The following is a 23,558-nucleotide window of genomic DNA, read 5'->3' as shown; positions in this document are numbered from 1 at the left end:
GGACAATGTTAGATGCACCAACATCCGTATTATAGGGGTGCCAGAAGGAGAAGAGAGAGAGAAGGGGACAGAAATAATATTCCAAGAGATAATAGCCAAAAACTTCCCTAACATGGGGAAGGAATCACTCACTCAAATTCAGGAGGCACAACGAGTACCATATAAAATACACTCAAGGAGGAACACACCAAGACACATAATAATCAAACTGACCAAAATGAAAGACAAAGAGAAAATCTTGAAAGCAGCTAGGGAAAAGAAACAAGTAACATACAAGGGAACCCCAATAAGGTTATCGGCAGATTTTTCAGCAGAAACTCTGCAGGCCAGAAGGGAGTGGCATGATATACTTAATGTGATGAAAGGAAAAAACCTCCAACCAAGAATACCCTACCCAGCAAGGCTCTCATTCAGATTTGAAGGAGAAATAAAAAGCTTTGCAGATACGCAAAAGCTAAGAGAATTCAGCAACACTAAACCAGCCTTACAACAAATACTAAAGGAACTTCTCTAGGCAGAAAAGAAAAGATCAGCAACAGGAAACAAAAATTCCACAAATGACAAGGCTCACCAGTAAAGGTATATATACAGTAAAGATATGAAATCATCCATGCACAATTATACCATCAAAATCAGAAATCATGAGAAGAGGTGGGTACAAATGCGGGACACTGGAGATGAACTTGCAATTAAGAGAACAACAACTTAAAACAATCTCATATACATATAGACTCTTACATCAAAACTTCAGAATAACTGCAAACCAAAAATCTACAATTGATACACAAACAAGGAATCTCTGGAGAAGAAATATATCTCATAATAAATAAGTGCATAATCCACCATGAATGGGGTCATTTTACATCATTCTTGGAATGCTGAAGTCTTCTTAGATCTGATTCTGATTTCCTCTCCATCAAAGAACTTATGATAATTATAGTTAAATAATGCCACTGTACAATTAAATAATACAGTTCTACAATTGTATTATTAATAACCATTTCTCTCCATGGTACAATGTAAAGTCTATAATGTCTTGTTTATCACATCACCTAGAATGGTGTAATGCCTTTATTGAAGAATCAATGAGATGGAACAAATTGTGAGGACATATTTATATAGTTACACCGTTTTTTAACCAACTTATGCATTTTATATTTTACCTATTTTCAGAGGGTGTATTATTTTTGTTATGCTTACCAGTTGTTATTCTTTTTACTATGCTATATAAAATATTTAATGGTATATAAGGCTTTCTTCTTTATAAACTTTAGTTGCATAATATAACAATTTAATATAATGCTAATTTTTAAAGAAAAATTGAAATGTAATAGATAAAACTAAGTAGTAAAGATGAAAGCCATGAAATTGGGATAAAGTATAGAATAATTTTCCTATTTGTCTCAGCATATTTTCCATTCCACTTCTCCAGTGGGAGTCACTTAATCTGTTTCTTAAGATCCATGTTATAATAATCTGTGTGAATGTAATTGTGTGTAAATGTATGTATTTTATTCTGTAAAAAAATAAAAATAAATAAAAATAAAAAAAAACATTTAGCATAGAAATATTGGATTTGTTGATTGAAATACCATGTGTAGAAGGACTGGCTTCTAGGGTACGTGAAATTATTTAACTGCCTATATAATTGACTTTATTCTAACAGTCTCAATTTTAACATTTGTCAGCTCTCCTGCCACAGTCACAATAGGAGTATGATAATAATCTAATGAGGATGATCTTCTGTTTAACTTATGAGAACTGGCCTCATTATTTTATATTAGAATATTGAGCTTGCTTCTCTTTTGAATGACTGACAGGTGTAGTGATAAGGCAATAAAGTAAAATTTCTATGGAATAAGTCTCACTTCTTTATTAATTTATTAAATGGCAGAGTATTTGTTCTAACTTCTAGTATATCTTTGAGAGGATATTATCTAAGATATTCTGTCATTCATGTTGATAGTTCTTTTATAGCACGTTTCCTAGTGGTTAGCCTTAACACAGTTGTTATGCCTATTAGGAGAATAATGCAAACTGGATTGAGTGCCTTAAAAAATAAGACCATCACGTTTATCCAGCTGAGTTAGACACCAACATGTGTGCATTAACCATATGTAGATAATCATGAGGTTTTGGTATTATTACTATTATTATTTTATTTTTCTCTCAGATGACTATGACTTTATTCAAATAGGACAGGTACTATTGGATATGGTCATTGGTTATTAGAATACAATTTTCATGGTGAGACAAAAAGGTATTTATTTTTGTAATTTTTAAATTTTATTTCTGCTATTTCTGATTTTATGTACCTATCTCACAGGCTAGAAAATTTTGTCCTTAGCTCATGGTAACAAATAGAGGCACACTACTGGTCAAGTGTAGCTGTGTTATAACCATAATTACAGAATAAATATGTTTTAAGATAATTGTATTAAAGATAAACATGGAATAACTATAAAGGCTGTCACTGGACATTATATTTGTAATTCAATAAAAGAACATGTTTAAGCATGAATATATAAATGCTCAAATTTTTAAGTTTTCCCATTTCTAAAAAGGAGCTTGGCAATCATACTTTTCAATTTAGCAATAGATTAGTATGGGAATAAATTAGAACTCATCAGCAAAGACATGATTAAAGAAGAGATAAGACATTGCTTTCTGCATGTATTCACTTATCGAATGCTGCTATTAGCTATTCTGACCATGCCGTATAGCTAGCAGTTGTCTGGCTCCAACTGTGTACAATCCATATTAGAGTGATACATACCGTTTGAATATCAAATCCTGCCAAGTAACATTCATCGTTTTGTGTTACAGATGTCTGGCTGTGCCTGATTTCTGAAAACTCCATGTATGATTCAAGTGGATATTAGCATTAATTTCATAGAGAACGTTTATCTGAGATTTTGAAACAATAGTTACACAAAGTGGCTCCCTTTTTGGATGCCATGCAGCTATCAGGAAATCTTCTGTTATTACATTTAAGCCTTGGACTGTGAGGAAGCCAAAAATTATTCCACATGAATTCAGAAATCACCAAGTTTCAATGCTGGAACCTGGATGAAGACCTTTTGGTTCAACAAAATGCCACATCAAAATTGTGTCTGCTTCCACATAAGGGACCCCTTTAGCAGCAAGTTTTCTAAGACACCATGCTTATAGAGCTGGGATAGAAACTTTCAAAGGTAGAACACTCTAGCAAAGCTAACGCAAAGGAAGCTCCACAGTTTCAATGTTTGGTCGATATGACTAAAAAAAAAAGTTAACTGGGGACTGAAAGAATTTGTATGGTTATTTTGATCAGCCTAATGGTTGAATTATATTGCTGCGTGGGTGAACTAATTGTGTGATCAACAATTCCTTCTAAACCCTGAAATACAAAATCCAAAAATATTGTGACCAATTTTTAACCGCATATTGACATAAATACTTCTTTGCCTTTAATATAGTATGAGAGCTAGAACTGAGAAATGATGTTTATTAGATATCTCTGGTCTTTATCCTCATTAAATAATATTAGTTGAGCATTTATAAGGTACATACCACTCATATAAGCTCACAGGGATCAAGATAAATGTCATATCCTATTTATTAAGAAATTTGTTGCAACATGAGTATCTAGACAAAGTTCTCAATGCTATTCAGCAGGATCTCCTTGTATATCTATTCTAAGTTGTATCTGATAAGTCCAAGCTCCCGATCCCTCATGTTGCAACAGAACAAAGGGTGGGGGGAAAAAATGTAATTGTAATGTATACATGTAAGGATAACCTGACCCCCTTGCTGTACAGTGGGAAAATAAAAAAATTAAAAAAAAAAAGAAATTTGCAGGAGTTCCTGTCATGGCACAAATCCAACTAGGAACCATGAGGTTGTGGGTTCGATCCCTGGCCTCGCTCAGTGGGTTAAGGATCCAGCGTTGCCCTGAGCTGTGGTGTAGGTCACAGACTTGGCTCGGATCTGGAGTTGCTGCGGCTCTGGTGTAGGTGGGAGGCTACAGCTGGACTCCTAGCCTGGGACTTTCCATATGCCGCGGGAGCGGCCCTTAAAAAAAAAAAAAAAAAAGAAATTCGCAATCCAAGTGGAAAAGTAATGAGGATATTTCCTCCCGATAAATTTAATATTTCCTTTTTGAAATATACCGTTCTGTATGTACAAACATGTTTGAGAAACCTATCTCTGCATGAAAAGGTTGTGGCTAATTTATATTAACAATTATTTTCATGTAGGAATTCCTTTTACAATTTTAACTATTTTTACTTCTTACAATAAAACACACACACACACACACACACACACACACACACACACACACACACACCTCTGGTCAACCTTCTCCTTAGATCCTTCCACATCACCACATACCACCCTACACATAAACATGTAAAATTATTTTTAAAACCACACAAGCATAAAAATTTGAGTTAATTATTTTATGGGAAGTATGGAAAAAAGTACCATGTCCCCACTGTATTAGAACATATTTTTTGCATTTTCATGTGTCAAATACCTTTTTATGTACACATTTTTTTACATGCAAGAAAGGTAAAAATTTACTCCCAAAAAGATGATAGGGAGTTCCTGTCATGGCTCAACGGAAACCAATCTGACTAGTATCCATCAGGACGTGGGTCCGATCCCTGGCCTCACTCAGTGGGTTGAGGATCCTGTGTTGCTGTGGCTCAGGTGTAGGCCAGCAGCTGTAGCTCTGATTCGACCCCTAGCCTGGGAACCTCCATATGCTGCAGGTGCAGCCCTGAAAAATAAATAAAAAATAAATAAATAAATAAATGGTAGAATATGCCAGAAATGTATCAGACATTTCATAGTCTCATAGAATTTCTTAGATTAGAAATTATTAGAATTCTATGCTAGTTTGTTTTTTTATAATTATAGAGTAAGAATTAGAAACTTTCAGAATTCAAAATGTCTACAACTTAAAAAAAATAAAGTCTTGCTTTATTTTGAGAGGTATGCATTTTAGATGTACCAAAAAAATCCAGAAAAAATGTACAAATTATTTTAGTGCTTAATACCAAAAACATTTTTGTTTCTTTTCCTAAAATAATATAAAAATTTGTGTAACAATTTTGGGTATTTGAAGCACTTTACCTTTATGATCTCCTTGAAGACTCCCAACAGCCTTGTGAGACAGACAGGGATGGCACATTTTTTTATATATGATGAAACTAATATATAGGCCTTTGATTTGACTGCGTTCACAGAGCCAGATCCGTAGTTCTGTGGTCTGAGAGATCAGTGTATTTGAAATGATTGAAGGGCTTGATTTTACAGATTAGATTCAGGTTTTGCTTTCAGAGTAAAGGAGAAGGACTAGGAATAAGACTCATATAAATCCGTCTCTTCTCCAAGCAAGTTGGATTTGAGAATGCTCCCAAAGATCTTGAGCTACACTAAATCTCTCTAGATAGATAGATATGACAGATTTTACTCCTGTCAGATGATTTTTATGAGCTTGGCCTGTAGCAGCTCTGATATTTTCACTTTGATTGTACTTAATGTTATTCCTAGAGCAAAGAAGAGAATTTTAAAAATTTTAACCATTTTAAAAATTGAAGTAGAGTTTATTTACAATGTTGTGTTAGTTTCAGGTGTACAGCAAAGTGATTCAGTAACACACAATCATACACATTCCTTTCTAGACTCTTTTCCCTTATAGGTTATTACACAATACTGAATATAGTTCCCCATGCCGTACAGTAGGTTTTTGTTGGTTATCTATTTTATATTTAGTAGTATGTATATGTTAATCCCAAACTCCTAATTAATCTGTATCCCCCCTTTGATAACTAACCATAGTTTGTTTTCTATGTCTCTGAGTCTATTTTTGGATTGTAAATAAGCTCATTTGCATCATTTTTAAAGGTTCCACATATAAGTGATATCATATTTGTCTTTCTCTGCTGACTTCCTTCACTTAGTATGATAATCTCTGGGTCCATCCATGTTGCTGCAAATGGCATTATTTCATTCTTTTTTATGGCTGGGTAATATTCATATATATATATATATATATATACTATATCTTTGTCCATTCATTTGTTGATGGACACTTAGTTTGTTTCTATGTCTTGACTATTGTAAATAGTGCTGCAATGAACATTGGGGTTTACTATATTTTTGAATTATGGTTTTCTAGAGATATATGCCCAGGAGTGAGATTGCTGGATCATATGGTAATTCTATATTTACTTTTCTCTCTTTTTTCAAAATTTTGCTTTTCAGGGCCACACCCATGGAATATGGAAGTTCCCAGGCTGGCGGTTGAATCAGAGCTGCAGCTGCCAGCTTACTGCACAACCACAGCAATGCGGGATCTGAGCTGCATCTGCAACTTACACTGCAGCTCACAGCAATGCCAGATCCTTAACCCACTGGATTGAACCTGCATCCTCATGGATACTAGTCGGGTTTGTAACCAGCTGAGCCACAATGGGAACTCCCTATATTTAGTTTTCTGAGCTACCTCCATGTTGTTTTCCATAGTGGTTGTACCAATTTACATTCCCACCAACAGAGTAGGAGGGTTCCCTTTTATCCACACACTCTCCAGAATTTGTTATTTGTAGACTTTTTAATGATGCCCATACTGACTGGTGTGAGATGGTATGTCATTGTAGTTTTGGTTTGCATTTCTCTAATAATCAGGGATATTGAGCATCTTCTCATGTGCCTGTTGGCCATCTGTATGTCTACAAAGAAGAGAAATTAAGTAGGATAGGGAAATGTACTATGAGCCTGAAAATGTCTACAAATACAGTTTTGAATGTTATGATAAAAATAACAGATCTGGAATGGGAATGTGTGGGACAAGATAGAATATCTGAGTAATGAAACAGAATAGGAAAAACTTGATCAAGGATTTACGAACAAGAAGTAGCTTCTTACTTCACTGGTAATTTTTTAATCCAGTCTAACGACCCTGAAACACCTTCCACCTTGGTCCTGCCTACCTCAGTATAATTAGAATGTTACTTGTATCAGGAACCAAATTTTCAATAAGTAAAAATTAAATATCACTGACTTTGCTTTCAGACTTAATATATTTTGAGAAATTTTATAGAATATAAACAGGGGAGGGAAGGAATACTGAAGAGAATGGAAGAAAAGGCTTTTGAAAACAAAAATCTAGTTTTATGCAATCTTCCCACTCAGTGTAGTGCTTTGTACATGATGAACACTCAAGATATATTTTAAAATTGAAGTGTAAAGAAGAGCTCAAGCCAGTGAATTATCATACTTAAAGAAAAATGAAGGTAGAGAAGAGCTGATTTATCAGATCCTCCTTGACCTCCCTAAAGTATTTGACCCTGCTAATTTAAAGTTATATGAAACTATGTTTTATAGTTTCTTTGTAAAATTTAATGGGTTGTTATGAGGATTAAATGATAATGTATCTAGCATACTTCTTGGAACATACTTGCTGACCTATGCTAGTTATTGTTACTGTTTTAAAAACTACTTAAGAGGCAGCTGTGGTTTAGTGGAAAGAAGATTGAATTCACATTTAGTTTTTGAATCCTGTTTCTCTTGCTTAGTCCCATGGCCCTTTGTGTCATTCAACCTATCTTATTCTTGATTTTGTCGCTATTAACTAGACTAGTAACAAGAGTATGCAGGGCAATCACGAAAATTAAAAGATATCCTATGTTACAGATATTTGATCATCAAGAAAATGCCTCATATATGGTGGGTGTTCAATAAATGTTAGTTCTTGTCTACTCCATTACCTTATTTATATATCAGAGTACCTTAATCACAATCAAGTCTCAATGATACTGAAGGGACAGTTGATCAGAATAAAATCATTTGAGCCACTTTATAACCATAATTCAACAGATTCAGATTTTGTAAATTTTAAATATAAAAAGATCAAAGTCACAGAACTATTTCTCAGGCTCTGATCATATGATTGTAAACTTAGAGTTTTTTTCACTATGACCCAAAGAGGGAAATGAGAGAGCAGACACAAAATTATCCTTAGAATTACAAATAAGATTAGAGGAGACACTACATGAATTATTTTCATTGAGTTTTACTGAGGAAAATTAAGAATAATGCCTTTATGAGTGTTTAGTAAATCAGAAATAGCAGAAAAATTTATTTTAAATGTGTAGGATGGTCTATATCTGTTCCATCCAATATGGTAGCCACTAGCCAGATTTAGTTATTTGAATTTAAATTAATTAAAATAAAACAAAACAAAATAAACCCATTCCTTAGTCATTCTAGCTACATTTCAAGTCCACTATAGCCACACGTGGCTAGTGGCTGACACATTGGACAGCATAGATTTATAAAATTGTAGAAAGTTCTATTTGGAATCACTTGTCAAGACTTAGTCAATGTACTAGGTGTAGGAGAATCAAGGGCAGGAGAGCATCTCTTGAACAGTATGAAGGAACTCAAAGTTGAAACTGTGGAATAGATTACCATGAAGTGTTGCATTTTGTTATAAATGGCTACTGTGCTAACTCCAATCCATAAGGATAGAATCTTGACAACTGCAGACCAATAATTCTCATTTTTCCATTGTGTGTGAGGTGCGAGATTAATAAAATATCAAATGCTTAAGAAAACATAACCTACTAGGTAGAAATAATCATAATTATTATGCTGAAAATTATATAATGCCTGACAGAATCAACTAGGGTTTTTGTGCATTTTGAGTAAGGGGGTTTAAATGGTTATAATTTACTTAGACTTTCAAAAAATTTTACAAGTCTCCACACCCAAGGACTTGAAAAGTGTCTGTTATTGAATAGATGGTCTCTAAAATTCTTCCAAACTAGCATCTAATAATGCTGAGCTTCCTGAATACGAATTGCAAAGCTGACAAGGATAATCTGCATGGGGATCTCCCAAGGCTGAGTGAGTGGGTAGAACTCAGCAGATAAGCTTCAATGAGCTAAATGTTATTTATTAGAAAATGGGCTTCAAAGAATAACCTTGGCATTTAACATACTGAGAACACAGAGTTGAAGGATAGCAAAAAAATAAGAGCTCCTTTGATTCTTCAAATATGAAGGAAGCTGAAGAAGATTTAAGGTATGATATGCCAGAAAGCATACAGAATCTTAGTGTTGACCATCTTAGAATCTTATCTATTATCTGATCTGCTCTCCCACCTGAAGATGTCATTTCCGTCTCATCCCAGCCTCTTTTGGAATGTTTCCAATTTTGAGGAGTGCACCTTTAACTGGAACAATCTATTTGATTATTTGATTGCTCTGGCTGTTAGAAAATGAATAGATTACATTGAGCCAAAGTTTGCCTCCCGTAATCTCCACCTTTGGTTTTGGTTCTGCCTTTTGGAATTATGCAAAATAAACATAATATTTCTTTCACTTAAATTCCCTACATGTGCTTTAAGACATCTATCATGTACAATATGTACACACATATCTCTGTTCTTAGTGGGGAAGCATACATTTTAAAAATAATCACCCAAACCAATATATAGTTGCAAAAGAAAATAGTTATTAAGGAAGAAACATCTTCCCCCAAGAGGGTATAGTAAAGGAACCTGACCTAGAGTTGTCATTGTTACATGGATCTGTATCATATCCCTGGACACCAGGGATGATGGTGTTTTTCTGTCTTCTCACACTTTCCAGCGAGACTGTGGACCAAAGAGGTTTTCAACTGTTTATTTTTAAAAAAGCTTTTTATTTTGAAATGATTTTAGAATTTATAGACAAGTTGCAAATATTGTATGGTGAGTCGCTGTATTACCTTAACTCAGCTTCCTCTAGTGTTTACATTTTACATAACTATAGCTCATTATCAAAATCAGGAAAATAATAATGGCACAATATCACTAATAACTATAACTAACATAACTTACTAAATAAGGTTTTATTTATTCCATTGTTAAAAGCAAAATACTCTGAAAAATTTCGAATGAGTAATAATTTAAACAATGAGATTCTTTTTCTCATTTCTGTCCCCCATGCACTCAGTTCCCACTCTAACCTCCTAAGGAAGTAATCACTTTTATAGTTGCTGTGTACTGATCCAAAGTTTCTTTATACAAATATAAGCAAATGCAAATGTGTATTCTTACTTCCTTCCCTTTCTTAAACAAAAGGAAGCATACTATCCACTCTCTTTTGCACTTTTTTTCCCCACTAAACATGTCTTGGAGATATTTTCATATTAGTACAGAGATAACTTTCTGCTTTTGTAAAGTTCTATAGCATTCCATTTTATGGATGTAGTATTGCATATATTATAGATTATTTAACCAGCTTCACTTGATAGACATCTATGTTGTTTCCAACCCTTTACTATTGCAATTGATGCTGCAGTAAATACCTTTTAAATATATCCTGTGGGAACATATCTGCAGGATATGCATTCCCAGAAGTGATAGTGCTAGGTCAAAGGATATATGCATTTGTAATTGCCAAATGGTCTTTCCACCAGCCATTTTCCTCACAGCCTTTCTAACAATATATTATCAAGCCTACAATGATAGGCAAAAATTGTATTTAAATATAATTATAGTCACATTTCTTTCATAATAATGAGGGAAATTTAACATCTTCTCATGTGTTTGAGTCATTTGAATTTCCTTCTCAGTGAACTGTCAGTTCATCTAATTTGCCCATTTTTTAATTTGTTGATCTCTTTACTTCACAATTATGAAGAGTTTTCACATTTTAAGGAAAATTAACCTATAGTTTTTCACCTGAAGAAAATGACATTTTGTCAAATGTGTTTCCATCATATATGCATACTTTAGAAAACTGATAGTTGTGATCCTTCAGCATTACAGTTTTCTATTTTCCTATTTTCCACTTGATTGATTCTTTCTTTACAATGAGGTTAGTATGACACTAAGATTTTATCAGAATCGCCATAATTTCATACTGACGTTATGTTCTCTGAATGATTTGGCCACTAGTTCTTAACTATAGGTTTTCTGCTTTTGAATTTTTACAGTGTAGATTCCCCAAACCTGGAATGCCTACAAAGACACATGTAATGGTTAATCACTGCCATCTATTGGTGAAATGGAAAATTTCATCCAGTGACTTCCTTGTGGCACAGGTATTGTATTATTTTTGGAAACGTATTTTTAAAATTCCAGAAAATTTGGGTACATGATAATCTTTAAATAATGGCAAGAAAAATAGAAATAAAGTTAAGGAAGCTTAGGATTTTAGTCAAAACATAGTTTTCTTTGAAAACACTAATTCAAAAAGATACATGCACTCAATGTTTATAGTAGCATTATTTACAATTGCCAATTGAAATACTACTCAGTCATAAATAACAATGAAATATGGCTATTTCCAACAACATGGATGGACTTGGAGGGTTTTGTGCTACGTGAAATAAGTCAGATAAAGATAAATACCATGTAATAGCATATATATGTGGAATCTAAAAAATACAACAAACTAGTGACTATAACATAAAAGAAGCAGATTCGCAGATATAGAGAATTAATTAGTATTTACCAGTTGAGGCGGAGGGGCAAAGTGTGAGTAGGGGAATGGGAGGTACAAACTCTTGGGTGTAAGGCAGGCTCAAGGATATGTTGCACAACACTGGGGATATAGCCATAGCCTGTAATAGCTAAATGGAAAATGACCTTTAAAAATCACATAAATTTTAAAAAATAAAAAAAGGTTAAAATGCTGCAAATTTCCTTTTCAATGACTAAGAATCCTTTAGTGTTTCTAGGCAATTAATATTATTTTCCTAAAACACTGGACAGTTGAAAAAACTAATCACAGTAAAAGATGTTATTTTTACTTTGCTGATTTCCAGTTCACTTGACATAACTGGTTGTCTTGAACAAATTAATTTTATGAATTGTATAAGTGACATAACTTAAGGCTTTAACTAGGCAAATATTCATAAAACTGTGACTAGTTGTTTACTGCTAAGATAGAGTAATGTACATATCCAATGATAATGCATGCCGAGAATGTGACAACGGTCTGGAGGTTATAACAATTCACATAGTGCTATCTGCAGCGGAGTGCTTGATAATGTTTAAAAACTGTCTGAAGATGATATTAACAACTTCTAATGAGAAATTATTTAAATTATGATAATATGCTCAGGTATCTGAGGTATACTTTAATTATTATATAATTGTTTCATTTATTATCCAGGAAGAATAATTTGGATTTAGTAAATGCAGAAGTTAAAGCTTAATTCATTACCTCTTCCTGCTTTCAATTTGTTCTATTTGAAAATCCAGCCAATCCAGCAATTTGGTAAGTTTGTGCTTACACTGCCAAATTTAGAAAATCTTACTGTTAGTCAAAGTGTACATCTTTTTCAGTGAATCCATCTCCATATTTGTTGCCTCCATTTATATGGTTTATTATATGCTTTTAAAATCATACCAGTATTTATTTCTATGTCCTTCAGACCACACCATTTACCTATGTCTCTAACAAAAGTAGGAGTGCTTTTTTTTCCTTCTGACACAGTTTTTTCCTTAGTAAAAAAGACCAAGTGAAAGTAATTAAAACATGTTATATCCCGTGGCTGAACGGGGCTGAATCATGCCATGTAAGCTTGGTTTTAAAGGCAGATAAACTTGAAAAACACATTTGAGATCAAACAACCAAAAATAAACAACAATGGCAATGGTGACCTCTCACAGGACTAAATTATGCAGCATACCTTTCTGCCAGAGATTCATAGAATACATTGGGATTTCTAATTACATGCTCATGCTGGGATTGTAGCAACTTTGAAAGCCACAGGCTACTCTTTGCTAAAAGTAAACAGGTGAAGAAGAGGTAGCAAATATGTAGTCTTGCCTGCACCCACTCAAATGTAATTGCTAAGTCATTAGAAAAGATTAACGTTGACAGTTCAAGAATAAACTCACGCTCTGCTTATTAATTCCTGGTTCTCTGTGTGTGAGCTAGCTGAATAAATAGTGATGAATTTGCATAAAAAAGCACTATTCAGTTCTGTGGAAACCTGATCTGGGCCTTAGCTTCTGAGAAGTCATCACACGCCAAAGTCAATATTTTAAACATACACTCAGAGCACAGTGCATCTGGACACCCTTCTAAAAAGTTTAACTCAGTTGGAAAGTTTCCTTGTCCTCTATTAAATTGTTAACCTGTGGTCCATTTCTAATTCTTAATTCCTTAGACTTTGGGAAACTATCAGGAAGAGAAGAATATGGTAGATTTGAGACCAGGCATGGCAGTTCAATCCCAACCCCAAGCCCACCATCCCCTGCCCCAGTTAAAGGAAATTTAGGAAATGTTCAGAGCAATGAAGAGAAGTGTCTACAGTGTAAATTTTTGGATAGCTGTAACAGGAACTAAAGCAGGTATTTAGCCACAGGAAGACAGACTGGGAAAAGGGAGAGTGACATTTATTGAATATAGCCTAAACGATGGGCATTCTACTTGGCTTTCCTTCTGAGTTTTATCCGCTATTAGAGCTTGTATAGCATTAAGTTTAAAAAAAAAAAAGAGATGATGAGAGGAGAGAATAAGAGAAAGTCCATGAGAAGATTTGAAAAATAAGTGTGTGGCAGAAATAAATGGGGAGCATAAGAATAAATGAATCCTTAGAAAAGGAAAAGCACTTCCTTTCCACAACTGTCTCTAAATCTTAGGATTCTTTTATAAAAAAATTGGTCAACTAAAAGGATTTGACAGCCTTAGAGTTAGTCATTTATAACATCAACATTATTCACCACAGTATATGCAATCCCGAGTACCTTAACCTTCTTTTTTGAAAATTGTTTTTTTTTAAAAAAAAAAAAGAAAGGAAGAATGGAGAACCATAGAATCAACTGGAACACGAGGATCAAATGGCAATAAATAATCATCTATCAATTATCACCTTAAATGTCAATGGACTGAATGCCCCAATCAAAAGACACACAGTGGCTGAGTGGATAAAAAGGCAAAAACCTTCAATATGCTGCCTACAAGAAACTCACCTTAGGACAAAAGATACATATAGATTGAAAGTGAAAGGGTGGGGAAAAGTATTTCACGCCAATAGACATGACAGAAAAGCAGGAGTCGCAACGCTCATATCAGACAAAATAGACTTTAAAACAAAAGACATAAAGAAAGACAAAGAAGGACACTATTTAATGATTAAGGGATCCATCCAAGGAGAGGATGTTACTATCATCAACATATATGCCCCAAACATAGGAGCACCCAGATACATACAACAAATATTAACAGACATAAAGGGAGATATTGATGAGAATACAATCATAGTAGGAGACCTAAATACCCCCCTCACATCAATGGACAGATCCTCTAGACAGAAAACCAATAAAGCAACAGAGAGCCTAAAGGAAACAATAGAAAAGTTAGACTTAATTGATATCTTCAGGACACTACATCCAAAAAAAGCAGAATACACATTCTTCTCAAATGCTCATGGAACATTCTCAAGAATCGACCACATATTGGGACACAAAGCTAACCTCAATAAATTTAGGAGCATAGACATTATCTCAAGTATCTTCTCTGACCACAATGCCATGAAATTAGAAATCAACCATGGGAAAAGGAAAGAGAAAAAACCTACTCCATGGAGACTAAACAACATGCTACTAAAAAACCAATGGGTCAATGAGGAAATCAAGAAGGAAATTAAAAACTACCTTGAAACAAATGATAATGAAGACACAACCTCTCAAAATCTATGGGATGCTGCAAAAGCAGTGCTCAGAGGGAAATTTATAGCAATACAGGCCTTTCTCAAAAAAGAAGAAAGATCCCAAATGGACAACTTAAGCCTCCACCTAAACGAACTAGAAAAAGAAGAACAAAAAAGACCTAAAGTCAGCAGAAGGAAGGAAATTATACAGATCAAAGAAGAAATCAATAAAATAGAGACTCAAAAAACAATAGAGAAAATTAATAAAACCAAGAGCTGGTTCTTTGAAAAGGTGAACAAAATTGATAAACCCCTGGCCAGACTCACTAAAAAGAGGAGAGAAAGAAACCAAATCACCAAAATTATAAATGAAAAAGGAGAAATCACAACGGACACAGCAGAAATACAAAAAACCATAAGAGAATACTATGAACAACTATATGGCAACAAGTTTGACAATCTGGAAGAAATGGACAATTTTCTAGAATCTTACAGCCTGCCAAAACTGAATCAAGCAGAAACAGACCAACTGAACAGACCGATCACTAGAAATGAAATTGAAGAGGTCATAAAATCACTCCCTACAAATAAAAGTCCAGGACCAGCTGGCTTCACAGGTGAATTTTATCAAACATATAAAGAGGAATTGGTGCCCATCCTCCTTAAACTCTTTCAAAAGGTTGAAGAAGGAATACTCCCAAAGACATTCTATGAGGCCACCATCACCCTCATTCCAAAACCAGACAGAGATACCACCAAAAAAGAAAACTATCGGCCAATATCATTGATGAATATAGATGCAAAAATTCTCAACAAAATCTTAGCCAACCGAATCCAACAACATACCAAAAAATTATACACCATGACCAGGTTGGGTTCATCCCAGGTTCACAAGGATGGTTCAACATACGCAAATCAATCAGCATCATACACCACATTAACAAAAGAAAAGTCAAAAATCATATGATCATCTCAATAGATGCAGAAAAAAAAATTGTTTTTGATAGATACAGATATATTCAGAAACACATAAATCCTATCTTTCATACTCGAAGTCCCAATATTTAATTGTTCTGACTTAAAATAGAAAATATTTGACTGCTTTCCTTCATTCATCCACCTTTCATCAACTTTTTATCTTAAACTTTTTGTGTTTCAGTTTTAACTGGCCTTGATACTATTGAGAAGGAACCATATCAGGAACATATGTAGAATGTAGAATTGTACTGAGTTTGGTGGTCCTTAGTCTTCCTTAAAATGTAGGGATCATAATTGGGCATGTTCTAGAACCTTATATACATAACAAAAAGATGATTTTCCAATATCTTACTAGGTATTAGTTTGATTTGAAACAATAAAATATTGCTGCCACTTCTGATATTTGCAGTCAGGTGTGATACTCAGAGCTTTTACTACAGAGCTATTCCTAAGGTTGAAGAGATCCACACAAGTCTTCTGTTTTTAGAGGATCTGTGTTACTGAGAACATATTGTTAAGAGATTTTTCAGCAGGTTAAAAAAAAAAGCCATATGACTCTAATCCTTGTCCTGCTACCCATATCTTTCTAGCTCTCTTTTAGGGCTTTCTTTTCCCCTTTGATATGTGATTTAACTTTCCCCAAGGCTGCTTTTGATATACATTTTAACTTGATTTTATCTTGAAACAAACAAGGAGAAAAGGAGAGAGCACACCCTGTGAAATTTGCCCCAGGCCTGGCCTGTACTCTACTGATAAATAGCTTGTCATCAACCATCCCATATTTGTGCAAATCTTCTGATCACACTTCATCTTGTTGTCTCTGACTAATTCTTTGATATCCCAAAGTTATTATTTTCCTACAAGGCATTTCTCTCTTTGGTGTCTTCTCTAAATTTAGTTTACCTTACAAATGAATTTCAGTGCTTACCTGGCCTTGTTCAGGTTGAGGTCTCATAGCAGTATGGAAAGCATGAGCAGAATTATGTTGAGGTTGGAGTCCTGATAAACTCCTCTGTTCTCTGACACATTAAATTAAAAATGTATATATAGTTAGGATAGAGAACTTGCTTAATTGGTTAAAAATCACTTGTTTTATAAACTCATTTTTTGACAATACAGAATGAATGTTCCCATCCCATCCATCATTATATGTACTCAAGAGAATGTAATAATAATGGCTACCATTTGTTGAGTTTTTCCATGCTCAAAATGTTTTATTTTATGTTATCTGATTTCCCCCAACATTTTATTATGAAAAATTTCAAACATACAGCAAAATGAATTTTATAGTAAATGCCCATGTATCTACCACCTAGCTCTAATCATTAACAGTTTACTATACTTGCTTTTACATGTATCTACCCATCTATCCATCCATTGTACTTTTGATGCAACTTAAACAAAATTTCACACATCATTTCACAAAAAAATTACATTATCTTATTTGAATATTTACAAAAAGTTTGCAATATAGGTATTATTAACTCCATTTTACAGAGATAAACCTGAGGCTGAGAAATTTTAAGGACATCCCCAAGGCCACATGGTGATTTGTAGAGCAGGGATGTGAGCCCCAGTCAGTCTGGCTCCATGTGGATACTTTTTCCACTACACTTCAGAGTATACACAGAATCACTTTGTCAATTCACAATTGAGGGAATGGCAGAAGGGAAGAAAAGGAGCTCAAACTTAATTATATTTTAACTGGAGAAAAATAAGACAGTTTAATTCTTTACCCTAAAAGCATATAAATAAGTCTAAGTGCTTATGACACCCACTACTACTATTCTGATTTATAGCTAAGCTTTTTGTTTCACCTTTGCTTCTCAATGCAATTACCCATTAATTATTTAATTTGATTCTCGCAACTGTGAAGAAGTAGGATATGTATTACCCAGCTCCTCATTTATAAAGGAGGAAATGGACTCAGTGATCCACTCAAAGTCATAGACAATTAGTAGAAGAGAGAGGCTTGGAATACAAATCCAGTGTTCTAGAAAGGTTTGGAGAAGTAAAACTCCAAATGGAGTTGGCTTAAAAGAAAGGATGCTTAAAAGGTGATTGTTCACAGGTGATTTCTAATTAAAATGTTTATTTAACATCTCAGGAAGTTTCCAACCAAAGTCAGGTGGCAATATGAAATTCTCTTTATCAATTTCAATTTACAAAATTAATGCTAAATAACACTGATTTCATGCATAGGTACATGTGTACCACATGGAATGATGGTGCAACAAAGATTAGGATTTTGAAAAAACCAAAAAGGTTGGAGAGTTTATCTCACCCTCCCTCAGACAAATATCTGAGACTGTTCAAATTGTTGATTTTATTGCAATTTGCAAGCCTGTTCTTGAAATTTGAGACTGACAGTACCAGCCACTTTCAATTTTAAAGTACTATTTCAAATTATCCTCATACTGCATGGAGGGTAACATTACCTTGTCATTGAAGAATAATACTTCAAAGTAGATGCTAATTTGAATTAGGCGATAAAACTGATGAAATTTTACCCTACTGGTATTTACCCTTCATATTTCTATCATTCAGAGGCAGTGCAAAACATAAAGGGTACTGTTTGCTTTAAAACAAAGAAATAAAAGGAATGCAGCAGGGTTTACTGCTTTCAAAGCACTGTTTTATCTCATTAGATTCCATTAGCATAGCATAGGGGTTAAGAGTTTAGGCCTGGGAGCTAGATTGCCTGGGTACAGACTTAGTCCTATAACCTGAGCCAAGTTATTTGATCTCTCTTGCCTCAGTAATCTTGTCTGTACTTTATAGGGTTCTTGTGAGGATTACAGGAGTTGATAGGTATGATACATTTATAATTCAGCTGACACATATAATAAACTCTCTGTCAATGATTGTGGTTTTCGGTATCAATCTCATCATCTCTGTGAGGTGGGTAGGACAGATTATAGCAGTCCCTATAGTTGAGAAACCTGAAGCCTGGTGAAATGATTTACCAAAGACAGAGTCAGACTACATCAAGTCTATTGGCTTCCTCTGTCCATTTCTCTGACATTGTTGCTGGAGGTTGGGGTAAGAGATACTGGTATAGCAGTCCCCCCACCCCAACTCTTAGGACAGAATGTGTGGTGCATACAAATACTACCTTAGTGGAAGGAAGGCCCTGAAGTAGGACAGTTCTTTAGTGAATTACACTTGGCTTTTATCTGAGGAAGGTACTTTTCAGTTTTTGCTATGTCCAAATCCTGAACAGAATGTATTTGGTTATCCTGACTTTTGCTCAAATTTAATTAAAAACTGATAAATATGGAAGAGAACATGCCAGCTGTATGCAGGATACATGATATCCATTATTTCTTGAATCATTTGCTGATTTCACAAGAGATTTCCTATCACTCTGAGAGGTGTTTAGAAATTTCTTACCGGTGGTCATTTGTATCCTTCTTTGACCTCTTTTTACAGTAGTGGATAGTCTGGATTGTTACACCAACTAGTAAAGCCAGTCCTATTCCAGGCAATGCTGCTACTAAAATCAGGTCCAGTGTGTTCCATAGTTGGTCACATTTGACTCCCATGTACCAGTAATTTCCCCACTGACCTCTGAAATTTGGACATCTAGAAAGAGATAATAAAAATTGAAAAAGCTCACAAATTAGAGAAACAAAAACAAATCATTTCCCCTGAAAGAATCACATCTTTCATTGTTATTAAACCATGAGGTTTACCTTTAAGGTCCTCAAGAGATTTCTATTGTCCTATTTTCCACTTGAGCAAACATTCTAAAACCTACAGGTTTGAATACATTCTAAAACCTACAGGTTTGAATACATTGAGTCAGCATGCAGAAGGCAGTCAGGATTTCCTAACCAATGGGTAATGAATATGTGGCACTTAGCTAGGAATGAAACAAACAACAAAAAAGGTCTCATCCAGAATGACTGTGTCGAGACTCTTTTAAAACTGTCCACTTTCTGCCCACTGCTCATATTTATTTCATTCTGGCTACTTCAGTTCTATCAGTGCCAGGAAGAGAGTTTGAAGCAGCCTAGGCTACCAGTTCTGTAGCTGCAGCTGGGTGTTCCGTTCACCATCTCCTATACTGATAAATGCAGGTTGACAGACTGACTATGCCACTTGACAACAAATACGAGAAGAAACATGAGAAGGTGAGAACAGACTGTCTGCCAGAAACATCTGCCTGGCTCCATCTTTCCCATGACTCCAGAATCTCTTCCTCTATTTAAAAAAAATAAATTACTCATGTATGAACTTCTCATGTTTTTTATAAAGACTTGACACTTTGCCAAATGACCTGAATGTGTGTCTCTGATGCCTAGACTGAACTGGCATAGCATACACCCACATGGAAATGTCTATGGTTTTGTGGAGAGGAATAATATGACTTTTCATTATACTCCATTGGAGTGACTAATGGAGAGGTTAGTTCATGTAGTGTCTTTAGAGATTGCTTCATTATCTTCCGTAGAATTGATAATGGATTACCCAGTTGAACAGTGAATATCAGATCTTAATTAAACTACTCCTGGTTCGTATCATTCCAGTATATTAAGGAGTACTGTCATGGATGACATGAAAGGGTTGATTAGATGATTACTATAATTTTTATAGCTTTAATAGTTTAGGATTCTCTAAGAAAATGAATCCACCAGCTTCAAATAGGTAGTAATCTATTCAACAGGACATGGCTTCTAATATGTAATAAGATGTCATTCATTTCAGGAGGTTAGAATATACTTGAAAAATATGTCTTATAAAGTCTCATGGATTTCTTCTTGGAAAAAGACTTTTCAAGAGTAGATTTCTTGCTTAATTTAGGAATGAATCACAAAGTAATTATATGTTAAACAGTAACCATTCATTTATTCAACAACATTTATTGGGTGCCTACCATGTGCCAAGTACTGTGCCAAGTATTTGAGACAGACTGGTGAATAAAACAAAGACCCATGTCCTCAAGCAGCTTAAAATGTAGCAAAGGAAGACAGACAACAAAAATAAGCATTATTAGTAGATTATCTAAAATGTTTGAAGGTGATAAGTCCTAAGGAAAAAAGAAAAAGTAGAGAGGGTAAGGGGAATTGGCAATATGGTGGGTTGGATTGTGGGAAAGATTGCAGTGATGTAATAGGTTAGTAAAGAACAGGCCTTATTGAGAAGGTAATATTTGAAGAAAGACTGAAGTGGGTGAAGGAGTTAGAGATAGGATATTTTGGGAGAAGAGCAGAATTCCAGGCATCAGGAACAGAAAGTACAAAGGCTCTAAAGCAGGACGAAATGTGCCTACATGTTTGAGGAACACAAGAAAATCAGTGTAGCTGAAGCACAGTAAGGCCAAAAAAGGAAGCAGACCAGATCACAAAAGACCTCATACATCACTGTAAACACTTTAACTTTTATACTGAGTGATACGAGGAATAGCTGCAGGGTTTTGAGAAGAGGAGTGATGTGTTCTAGATTGTTTTATAGGGATCATTCTGTTTTCTACTGTATTGAAAACAGAATATAAGGGACAAAGGTAGATGCAGGGAGAAAGGTCACAAAGCTGTTTGGTAATCTAGGCAAGAGATGACCAAAATAGTTTAGATAAGAATGATAACAGTGGTGGTGAGGGTAAAAGATGGTTGATTTCTGCTTATCCTTTTTAAAGGCAGAACTAACAGGATTTGCTGATAGACAAGAAGTAGGATGTGCAAGAAAAAGAGGACTGAGGATAACTTGAAGGTTTCTGGCCTGAGCAAACAAAAGGATGGAGTTGCCATCAACTGAGGTGGGAAAGACTGTGTAGAAAGAACATTTTGGGGTGGTAGTAATGGGGGTTGGGCAGTTCAGTTTTGTACTTGCTGATTTTAAAATGGGTATCAGATAACCAAGTAGAGATGTTGAGTAGGCAGTTATACCTCTAAAACTAGAAGTATAAATTTTCCCAGTTGGATGGTAGATAAAGACATGAGACTGGATGAGATCACCAAGGGAGGAGATACAGATAAAGAGAATGAAGGACTAAGTCCTGGGACACTTCAGCATTGAGTAGGTGGGGACAGGAGAAGAGACTAACAAAGGTTGAGAAGTGGGCACTGAAGTGGAAAAAAAAAATTAAAACCAGAGAAAAGGGGATCCTGGAAGCTAAGTGAAAATTCAAGGAGAAGAGAGTTGTTAATCATGTTGAATACTGCTAATGGGTTAAGTATGATGAAAACTGAGAATTGAGCCATTGAGCTTAACATCATAGTAGCTAGGGAGAAGAAATGAACTGACTTTTTTGGAACACCTTTCTGAACTAGTTATTATGTGAGGATTTTAAAATATTTTATCTTATTTAATTCTCATAGTGATCCTGGGAGATATGTGATTTTTTTCAACTATCAGTGGAAAATAAAATCTTTATATAAAAATACATTTAAAATACAAAAACTTTACATAAAAATACATTTAAAATGTTAATGTAGTTAACTTTTTTTTTTCTCAGAAATCAGTATGTGAGAAATGTGAACCTTGGTTGAGAGATACATGAACAGTTCCAAATAAAAATAATCAAACTTATTAGAAGCAGATAATTAGAATGGTGGTTTTCAGGGGCTGGGGAGGAGGGGGAAATGGGGAGTTGTTCCTAAATGTGTACAAAGTTTCAGTTATGCATGATGAATAAGTTCTAGAGATCTGCTGTACAACGTTATACCTATAGTTAACAATATGAAATTGTGCACTTCAAAATGTGTTAAGAGGATAGATCTCATGTTAATTTTTCTTACAAAAAAGGCAAGAAAGAGAGAAAAGAAATCACAAAAAAACACAAGGAAATTTTTGGAAGAGATAGATATGTTTAGTGCTTTTGTTGTGGTCATGGTATCACTGGTGTATGCATATGTTCAAACTCATCCAGATGTGAATGTTAAATGTATGTAATTTTTTATATCAATTATACCTCAATAGAACAGCAACACCAAAAAAGTTTGCATCCTGTTTAGATAAACTGAGGTACTGATTCTCATTTTGATGAGTAATGGACCTAGGGGGTCAGAGTTAGTTGAATTTTTTAAAAAATCTGAAAAGATCTTAAATAAACTTTGTTCAGTTCATAACAATGTAAAATATAGTTCTTTGAAATAAAATATGACTGAAAAATTTGAAAAGTATCAGTGAAAAGTATCAGGCATGTATTCTTAAGCCAATTTCATTAAATTATCTATCTTTAAACATTTTAAAATTGTCTTTTGTTCATTTTTTATTTGAATGAAATATTTGGAACATATGTGCATATATGTCTGAGAGATCTGCCTGTAGGGGTGTGGGTTGTGGTGGTGGTGGTGGTACATGTATCCTTAGACAATTTCAGCAATGCTATTAAAATGTTTTATGAACTTAAAATAATGATTACACCACTTAATTTGATATGTTCTATTATAATTTGTTAGTGCTTAACTTTGATTAACAATGTCAAAATAACTGATCCAAAGTATGTGGTGCTAATATATTTAGTAATAAAAATTACCCCTTGTCATCAGGTAGACATTCAAAAAACCTGACAGATATATATACAGGCAAAGCACTTGTGGTTTTTTGTTAGTTCTAATAAATTTTACTGGAGTATAGGTGATTTACAATATTGTGTTAGTTTCAGGTATACAGCAAACTGGATCAGCCATACATATACATATACTTTCATTTTTGGATTCTTTCCTCATATAGCTATCACAGAGTATTGAATAAATTTCCCTGAGCTGTATAGTAGGTCCTTGTTATAGTTATGTTCCACATTGCGATCCATCAGTAAAATAAGTTGAAGTAACTTGTTTGAATCAATTTAGTGGGAAAAAATATCAATATCAAAATAGGCATAATGTCAATGTGATCTGGCAATTAACAATTGTAAAGGCTTGTAAAAAATGAGGCACGTAATTATAATAAGGATTAGGAAGACAGGTAAGCTTTTAGCCAAAATT

At 34.4% G+C, this 23,558-nt stretch overlaps 1 protein-coding gene across 3 annotated transcripts in view; it reads right to left on the bottom strand.

Annotated features, from left to right (window-relative positions):
- Positions 1-23,558, bottom strand: part of LOC100157285 — a 49,341-nt gene that overhangs the window by 21,703 nt on the left and 4,080 nt on the right. For all 3 annotated transcript variants that reach the window (XM_013986270.2, XM_001926475.5, XM_021080811.1), the window contains 2 exons: positions 19,021-19,212; positions 16,556-16,646 (listed from right to left, as the gene is read on the bottom strand). In XM_013986270.2, the coding sequence (XP_013841724.1) occupies positions 16,556-16,646; positions 19,021-19,212 (283 nt within the window). The remainder of the gene's footprint in view (positions 1-16,555; positions 16,647-19,020; positions 19,213-23,558) is intronic.

Source organism: Sus scrofa, chromosome X (assembly GCF_000003025.6).
Source record: "Sus scrofa isolate TJ Tabasco breed Duroc chromosome X, Sscrofa11.1, whole genome shotgun sequence".
Taxonomy (NCBI): Eukaryota; Metazoa; Chordata; class Mammalia; order Artiodactyla; family Suidae; genus Sus; species Sus scrofa.
This window is presented reverse-complemented; position numbering and strand designations above follow the sequence as displayed.